At 46.6% G+C, this 9,903-nt stretch overlaps 1 protein-coding gene across 1 annotated transcript; it reads right to left on the minus strand.

The window, feature by feature from the left end:
• Positions 1–360: 360 nt before the first annotated feature.
• Positions 361–2,169, minus strand: LOC124671412 (UDP-glycosyltransferase 73C6-like). Its single transcript, XM_047207788.1, has one exon. The coding sequence runs from the start codon at positions 2,135–2,137 to the stop codon at positions 629–631; it is 1,509 nt and encodes a 502-aa protein (XP_047063744.1). The 5' UTR covers positions 2,138–2,169; the 3' UTR covers positions 361–628.
• Positions 2,170–9,903: the final 7,734 nt, after the last annotated feature.

Here is a 9,903-nt window from a genome sequence, read left to right on the forward strand (position 1 = left end):
CCTCGAGCTCGTCCCGCGCCGGCAAGCTCGAATCAGCCGTGGTGGCTGTGAAGGTCGATTTTGTTGAGATTCCTTCGATGTTACATATGGTGCCACATTCTGATACATACGTGTATAAGTTTTGTGGTGTAAACCTGAGCAAAATGATACATCTATTTTTTATGTACGATACAGAAAATTGCACCAACGTTACATGTATCATGTAATGGTGGATAAGTTAGACAAAAATGTTAGATGCATCACAGAGAATGTTGTATAATAATGCTGTATTTTTTGAAATGTTACATACACGAAGAGAAATGTTACATTCGGGATATTTTGTACCATTCGCAAAAAAAAATCGTACCAAATTTTTTCGACTAAATGAAAATATTGGGACTGATGTTACATATTATGAAAATAATTGTTACATACGCACTGTTTTTGTATCACGCGATCGAACGTGCAGAATTCGCTCACTTACCTTAGTCTAACGGTCCACAAGGAGGCTGATTTGTGGCTCTTTTACAGCCGCCTGATGACTAGCACTGGCCTTGTTTTTTTATGAAGTTTTGTAAAATGGTGGGATTATAAAGCCCTGGCCCAAACTATAATGGTATTTTTCAATTTTCTCGGCGCTCTTTGATACTCACTCAGTCGTGCAACCTCCTGCGTCCACCTCGAAACGCTTGATCAAATCAAGCAAATTAGCAAGTGACGACCCGCCCTCTTGCACCGCCGCCCTCGCCTTCTCCGAGAGCGCGAGTGCCTTCCGCCTCCTGCCCTCCCCCTCATCTCCTCCATCCATGATGCTCCTGACCGCCGCCTCCACCACCTCTCTCCCCACCACGATCTCTTTGTTATCTATCCGCCACACCAACGGCTCCTTGACCCCGATGCTCACGCCGATCCCCAGCACCTCCACGGCCAGCTTCTCGTTCAAGAACTGGTCGGAGAAGTGCGGCCACGTCACCACCGGCAGCCCGGCCGCGATCGCCTCCAGCGTGGAGTTCCAGCCGCAGTGCGTCACGAAGCCGCCCACCGCCGCGTGGTTCAGGATCAGCACCTGCGGCGACCAGCCTTTGATCAGCATGCCGCGCCCGGCGACGCGCTCCTCGAGGTCCCCCAGGAACTCGCGCACCGCCTCGCCGTAGTAATCCGGGTTCTTGAGGACCCAGATGAACGGGTGGCCGGACGCCTCCAGCCCGAGCCCCAGCTCCATGACCTGCTTCGGATCAGCATGCACGATGCTCCCGAAGCTGACGTACGCGACGCTGCTGGGCTCCTTCCCATCCAGCCACCGGATGCACTCGTCCGCAGCGATGGCGGTGGTCGTGTTCCCTCTCGCTGCCAGCGTCGCAGCGTACCGGTGGTAGAGCGAGACCGGGCCGATGGTCCACACCTTCATGTTCCTGGCGGCCGCGTACCCGGCCACGTACTCCGGCTCCATCTCCAGGAAGGAGTTCATGACGACGCCGTCCGCCTTGGCCCGCGCGCACTCGATGGCGTCAGCTAGGTGGTCGAACCCGGGTGCCCGGAAGAAGCCAGGGGCTTGCGCCCTCGTCACCTCGATCCTCTTCTCCAGCCCCGGCACGACCACCGGCTCGTTGTCATCGGCCACGCCTTCGTACGAGTTGAACCTCTCCACGTTGTGCTGGCACAGGAGGCAGAAGGCACACATGCTGTACAAGCTGAGGCGGGGAACCTTCAGGTTCGCCGCGACACCCACGGTCCAGGAGTGGCAGAAGTCGGACACGATGCACGTCGGGTACGGCGGGTGCTCGCGGAGGTGGCGCTCCAGCGGCGCCGCGAGGAGCGCCAGCGCGTCGAAGTAGTTCGTGTGGAGCGCCGGCGGGATCTTGTCGACGTCGTCGGCACCCTCGGGCAGGCCCACCGCGGCGCAGTCGAGCGGGAGCTCGACGAGCCGGATGGGCAGGCCGGACCGCCGAGCGAAGTCGATCGTCGGGCGGATGCGCGCGGCGTTGTACGGCGTGGCCACGACGCTGGCGAGCGCGCCGTGTGTGGCCAGCAGCATCGCGGTGTCCACCGCCGGGATCACGTGGCCCTGGTACATCAGCGGGACCAGCACGAAGTGCGCCTTAGCGGCGCTGCCGATGTCGTCGCCCCCCATGCCGTTTGATGCTCCTTGGTGACCCATGGCCGGCTGCCTCGGACTGGTACGAGATAGGGATGCACTGATCGATGCGTTCGGCGAAGCCTTTTGGGCCTGCCTTAAAAGAAGACCAGGTTCTGAATGCGACGAATGCTTGCTGCCATCCTTGCCGGTGCCGGCATGGCACCAGCCACCAGATTCACTGGTCAGGTGATGTGTGGTTGACGACGTCTTTCTAGGATTTTCAGTTGTTGCGTTTGTCGGATCTGTAGAAGACGATCAGAATTTGGGTGCGTCCAGTTGTTGCTTGTCAAAGCTAGGCCTAGCTGCTAGTAGCAGGGATGGTACCGAGGCCAAATGAGATTGACACCAAACTGTCACCGCTGACAGCATCTCCACGGGGCGCGTTCTAGAGATAAAATTGCTACTCAGTACGCACCTAGATTACCGGCACTTTTTAAGTGCAGCCTATTCAACCAAAAATGTCGGCAATAGTTTTTGGAGGCAAAAAAAAATGTTGTATTTGCTTCGGTCGAGATTGCTTTTTAAAAAATGTTTTTAATTATTTTTTCAGGCACTTCCAGAAATGCCATTATTTACTATTTTTGACACTTTTGAAGATGCCGCGGGATCTTTTTGCCGGTACTTTTTGAAGATGACACGGAATCTTTTTGCCGACACTTTTTTAAAAATGCCGCGAAATCTCTTTGTTGGCACTTTTTCAAAAATGTCATCCCAACTTTTTGCCGGCACTTTTAGAGGATGCCTCCAATTACTTTTTTAGGCTTTTAATTTTGGTGCCGCTGAATATTTTCTTAGGCATTTTTAAAGTTGCTATACTGCCTGCAAACATTCAAGCAATCTAGCAGTCAAGCATACATTAAATTCAAGAATTCAAACAATGTTTAAAACCAATATTTCCAAGCAGTCTAGATCTCAAACCAACATTTTGAAACATTCAAGGGTTCACAATCGAGGCATCTAACTTACATGAACAAAGCAGTCTAGCATCTTCATGGGGCGCGTTTTAAATAGAGATATACTTGCTACTCCCTCCGTCCCACACAAAAGTTGTATTAAATTTGAATGTAGTTAGACACTATCTAGTATGTAGATATGTTCAAATTTAGATAAATCTGAGACAAGTTTCATAGGACGGAGGGAGTATTATTATTGAACACACTAAAGAATCTTATGGAAAAAGAATCGTATGGAAAGTCGTCGAGTAAAGACTGCAGAAACATCTCAGTAATTGGAAAGGAAAATTACTATCTCCAGATGGAAGATTAGTCCTCATTAGTTCAGTACTCACAAACATGGTACTGCATATGATTTCTCTCTTTCAGCTGCCTAAAGGAGTTTCGCATAGATTAGACTATTCACGGTCTAGATTCTTTTGGTAAGGATATGGTGAAAATAAGAAATATCGGTTGACAAAGTGGAATGTTATTTGTTGTCTTAAAGATCAAGGTGGACTTGGTGTCTATGATCTAGAGGTTAAAAACACAACCTTGCTTTAAAAATGGTTGGCTAGGTTATTAACCGGGGATGGTGTATGTCAACAATTGTTGCGGAGAATGTATGTTGGCTCGAAAGCGTTCTTAGGTTAGATGGAAACCTCGAGACTCTCATTTTTAGGCTGGTACATGGCTACTAAAAAACACTTTTTCCCATATGATTCTTTCTCCATAAGGGATGGATCGGGGATAAAGTTCTGGGGTGATAAATGGTTGCGGAGAACCACCCTTCGAGAACGGTATCCTTGTACGTCATATAGGTGATACTTAGCAAAGGTGACGCAAACATCTCCACCAAATATGACGTTCAGGCGTAATCTTGATTATATTATATGTAATTAGTATCGTTGAATTCGTATTGAAAAGAACTTTCTAACGATATTAATTTCATACAAACAATGTTTATCTATTTGAAGTAATTCTTGGTCAAACAAAAAGCACGTAAAACGAGGACGCCTTATTCCTTGAAACGGAGGTAGTACAAGTTTCGTATTAGGGTGGAAGCGATTGGATTGCAGTTATATGGTCGCTTTGGCTATGTAGGAATGACAAGATTTTTAATAATAAAGATTCTTCTCTTATGTAGGTTATCTACCGATGTACGGCTTTACTTCGCTCATGGTCGGTGCTTCAGCGCATGGAGGATCGCGACCTATTTACGGGGGTGCCTACATGGTTGGAGGTTATGGCGAAGGAATTTATTACCCAAAATGGGTGGCTCCATAATCGCAAGATTGCGGCTCCTTTAGCCTAGTTTATTACAATCTTATGTTGTTTCTTTTTGTACCCACTTTACGTGTGGTAGCTTCTTGGATAGCTGTGTGCATCTTAGTTGTGCAGAGGCCGGATGTAATGCTTAAAACTTTTAAATAAAAAAAGATCCCTTCATAAAAAAAGAAGGCGCCAGTAGGGGTGCCGACACCGCGCTATGGGGGGTGCGACGACACCTGCTTGGGGAGCGGTTGCACACACCGGCAACCTTAATAAGAAACCCTCAAAACAAATAAAACATTTTTATTGAGATAGATATTTGCATAGGATTTATTTTGAGATAGAAATATTACATAAGCTTCATTTTACATAATTGAAAATTTTGAAATGTCGATGAAACCTATACTAAAAGGCTGGTTATGGCCCTCGCCTTCTTCGAAGTGAAGAAAGAACACCCAGTCACCCAAATTAGGGTGGCGCCTTCATCGCTGTAGAGGAAGAACATGCATAAACCTAACCTAGTGGCTTAAATTGGCAATTACCATTTTTGCTGCAAAGAAAGAACATCCGGAAACCTACTGATCGGGACTGTTGTTGTTGTTGTGGTAGTGCCTACGGCACGAAGTGTTGTCAAACACCTTCACCCTGAGCTCGTCGTCGCCTTCCCACTTGAAGTTCACCAAGTACCCGACCTCGAGATCAAGGGTGGAGGCAAACTTATCCCATCCAGTGTGGAGGAACATGTGGCCTTCCGTGTCGAACATCACCTCGACAGGCCACCAACAGAAGTAGCAGCTGGCATCCCGCAAGTGCAAGCTAGCCGGCTCCTAGCCGGCGAGATATTGCGTGAATTTCTCTGGAAGCCATTTTGAACCCAAAGGGTCGTCCTTGATGAGCACGACGACTTGGGGAAGCAGTCTGTCGATGTGGAGCGTTCAGGGCATGGGGATCGTGCACCCGAGCCTCTGCCTCGGCGGTTGCGACCGCCACCGCGACCCGTAGAACCATCCATGGAGCGCTTGGGGAGATAGTGGGAGGTGATGTCTACGCATGCTTCTATTTTTGTAGACAGTGTTGGGCCTCCAAGTGCAGAGGTTTGTAGAACAACAACAAGTTTCCCATAAGTGGATCACCCAAGGTTTATCGAACTCAGGGAGGTAGAGGTCAAAGATCAAGCAACCCTACAATTAAGATACAAGATGTCTCTTGTCTCCCCAACACACCCAATACACTTGTTTGGTGTATAGGTGCACTAGTTCGGTGAAGAGATAGTGAAATACAAGTAATATGGATGATTATGAGTGGTAATTACAATCTGAAATAAAAATGGCAGCAAGCAAACATGTAGCAGGACTGGTTGTAAAGGGTGTTTCGATGCTTGGAAACGAGACCTAGGGATCATACTTTCACTAGTCGACACTCTCAACAATGATACCATAATTGAATACATAGATATTATCACTTCACTATGCTACTCTAAACCACTCTCCGGTTTGATAATAAACACAAATTCATTGCGTAGGGCTGCATAAGCATTCCTTAAAGTTCGCATTCCCAATCTATGCACACCCCATGCTGTCACTTTGAGCATACAAAGATGGTACTGCCTAGTCAACACAATCCATAAGTATTTCTATAAATTAAGCTTAACAAGCAAACACGGTGTGCACACTGTCACCTTCACACCGTTGGACAAGGTGTCCCCGGAGATCACATAATAAGACCACTTGAGTAGCACAATAGTTGAAGCATAATATCTACATATTCAACTAGATTACAAAGCTCATGATCATATAAAGATCATACATGGAGAGATAGATAGACCACATGGCTACCGCTAAAGCCCTCTGATGGGATTCGTAGCATAGAAAACAAAAAATTTCCTACCGCAAGAACGAAAACACATGCCAAGATCTAATCTAGTAGACGGTAGCAACAAGGAGATAAAGAGACTAACCATCGAAGATTCGCAAAGCTTAACGAGATTAGATCTCGGGGTGGATGTAGTCGATCACTTGCCGCTTGCAAAAGCGCGTAGAAGATCTTGACGGTGCCACAATCGGGCAACACCTCCGTACTCGGTCACACGTACGGTGTTGATGAAGACGACGTCCTCCTCCCCGTTCCAGCGGGCAGCGTAAGTAGTAGATCCTCCTCGGAATCCCGGCAGCACGACGGCGTGGTGGCGGTGGTGGTGGAGAACTCCGGCAGGGCTTCGCCTATGCGCTGCGGGAGTTGTATGTGGAGGAGGAGGCGGCTAGGGTTTGGGGAGAGGGGGCTAGGGCGCCGACCACTTGGGGGCTGCGTCCTAGGAGGGATTGGTGTGGTCGGCCCCTCCCCTTGGCTCCTCATTATATAGGTGGAAGTCCCCAAGAGTTGTAGTCCAAGTCTTCGAATAAGACCCCAACAACAAAACCTCCCAAAAGTGGGAAACCTACTAAAGGGGGGAGTCCTACTCAAGGTGGGACTCCCACCTTTCCTTGAGGTGGGGTGGCCGGCCACCTTTGGTGGAGCCCACCTGGGACTCCTCCCCTTAGGGTTGGACGGCCAAGCTTGTGGAGTCCCTCTTCCATAGTGCGTTTCTTCCGGACTTTTCTAGAACCTTCTAGAACCTGCCATAAATGCACCAGATCATTTCCAAACTTGGAATATGACTTCCTATATATGAATCTTATTCTCCGGACCATTCGGAACTCCTCGTGATGTCCTGGATCCCATCCGAGACTCCGAAAAAAACTTCGAACTCCATTCCATATTCCATATCTACTCAAACGACATCAAACCTTAAGTGTGTCACCCTACGGTTCGCGAACTATGCAGACATGGTTGAGACTTCTCTCCGACCAATAACCAATAGCGGGATCTGGAGATCCATAATAGCTCCCACATATTCAACGATGACTTAGTGATCGATTGAACCATTTACATACGATACCCATTCCCTTTGTCACGCGATATATTACTTGTCCGTTGTTTGATCATCGGTATCACGATATCTTGTTCAACCTCGTCTCTGAAAAGTACTCTTTACTCGTACCGTGGTATGTGGTCTCTTATGAATCATTCATATGCTTGCAAGCTAGTTTAGACGACATTCCACCGAGAGGGCCCAGAGTATATCTATCCGTCATCGGGATGGACAAATCCCACTGTTGATCCATATGCCTCAACTCATACTTTCCGGATACTTAATCCCACCTTTATAACCACCCATTTACGCAGTGGTGTTTGATGTAATCAAAGTACCCTTCCGGCATAAGTGATTTACATGATCTCATAGTCGAAAGGACTAGGTAACTATGTATCGAAAGCTTATAGCAAATGAACTTAATGATGTGATCTTATGCTACGCTTATTTGGGTGTGTCCATTACATCATTCTCATAATGACATAACCGTGTTATTAATAACATCCAATGTTCATGATCATGAAACAATGATCATCTATTAATCAACAAGCTAGTTATACAAGAGGCTTACTAGGGACTACTTGTTGTTTACATAACACACATGTATCAATGTTTCGGTTAATACAATTATAGCATGGTATATAAACATTTATCATAAACACAAAGATATATAATAACCAATTTATTATTGCCTCTTGGGCATATCTCCAATAGTCTCCCACTTTCACTAGAGTCAATAATCTAGATTACATTGTAAGGTACCTAACACCCATGGCATTCTGGTGTTGGTCATGCTTTGCCCTAGGGAGAGCTTTAGTCAACGGATCTGCTACATTCAAATCAGTGTGTACTTTGCAAATCTTTACTTCTCCATCTTCGATGTACTCGCGAATTGAATGAAAACGCAGTTTGATATGCTTTAGCTTCTTGTGTGACCCTTGTTCTTGTGCATTGGCGATGGCACCCATGTTGTCAAAATAAATGACTAGTGGGTCCAATGCACTAGGAACCACACCAAGCTCAACAATGAACCTCTTCATCCATACCGCTTCCGATGAAGCCTCCGAAGCCGCTATGTATTCCGATTTTGTTGAAGACTTCGCCACCGTGCACTGCTTGGAGCTGCACCAGCTTACTGCAGTACCATTCAATATAAACAGACTGAGACTTAGAGTCATCAGGATCGGTGTTCGAACTTGCGTCGGTGTAACTAGTTACAACGAGCTCTTGGTCACCGCCATAACAAAGAAATATATCCTTAGTTCTTTTCAAGTACTTCAGGATATTCTTGACCGATGTCCAGTGTTCCATTCCTGGATCACTTTGATATCTGCTAGTCAAACTAACATCATGTGCTATATCCGGTCTAGTACACAGCATGGCATACATGATAGAGCCTACTCGCCGAGACATAGGGGATCCGATTCATCCTCTCTCTTTTTCTGCCGTAGCTGGACCTTGAGTCTTACTCAAGACCTTACCCGGCAACATCGGTAAGAATCCTTTCTTACTTTCATCCATTCTAAACTTCTTTAGAATCTTGTCCAGGTATGTACTCTGTGAAAGCCCTATTAGGCGTCTTGATCTATCTCTATAAATCTTGATGCCTAAAATGTACGCTGCTTCACCTAGATCCTTCATTGAAAAACACTTATTCAAATAACCTTTTACACTGCTTAAAAGTTCTATATCATTCCCAATCAATAATATGTCATCTACATATAATATCAGGAATGCTACAGAGCTCCCACTCACTTTCTTGTAAATACAGGCCTCTCCATGGCACTGTATAAACCCGAAGTCTTTGATCACCTTATCAAAGCGCCGGTTCCAACTCCTGGATGCTTGCTTCAGTCCATAAATGGAACGCTAAAGTTTGCATACAATGTCAGCATTTTTAGGATCGACAAAACCTTTGGGTTGTACCATATAAAACTCTTCCTCAATGTCACCATTAAGGAACGCCGTTTTGACATCCATCTGCCAAATCTCATAATCGAAAAATGCAGCTATTGCTAACAAAATCCTCACAGACTTTAGCTTCGCTACAGGTGAGAAAGTCTCATTGTAGTCAACACCTTGAATTTGTCGGAAACCCTTTGCGACAAGTCGAGCTTCTGCAGACGATAACATTACCGTCAAGCATCTGTTTTTCTCTTGAAGATCCATTTATTCTCAACAGCCTTGCGGCTATCGGGTAGATCTACCAAAGTCCATACTTTGTTATCATACATGGATCCCATTTCGGATTTCATGGCTTCTTGCCATTTGTTGGAATCCGGGCTCATCATCGCTTCTTCATACGTCGCAGGGTCCTCATCATTGTTGTCCACAATCATGAGATTTAGACAAGGATCATACCAATCAGGAGTGGTACGTTCCCTTGTCGACCTGCGAGGTTCAGTAGCTACCTCGCTCGAAGTTTCATGATCATTATCATTAGCTTCCTCTGTTACCGGTGCAGGCGACACAGGAACATCTTCCGGTACCGCGCTACTCTGATCAACGAGAGAAGGTTCAGTAACCTCGTCGAGTTCTACTTTTCTTCCAGTCACTTCTTTAGTGAGAAACTCTTTCTCAAGAAAGGTTCCGTTCTTAGTGATGCGCGTAGATGTACACGTCCGTTGGGAACCCCAAGAGGAAGGTATGATGCGCACAGTGGCAAGTTTTCCTCG

Source organism: Lolium rigidum, chromosome 1 (genome assembly GCF_022539505.1).
Source record: "Lolium rigidum isolate FL_2022 chromosome 1, APGP_CSIRO_Lrig_0.1, whole genome shotgun sequence".
NCBI lineage: Eukaryota > Viridiplantae > Streptophyta > Magnoliopsida > Poales > Poaceae > Lolium > Lolium rigidum.

Coding starts and splice junctions, on each gene's coding strand:
- LOC124671412 (XM_047207788.1), bottom strand. CDS start 2,137: ATGGGTCACCAAGGAGCATCAAACGGCATGGGGGGCGACGACATCGGC.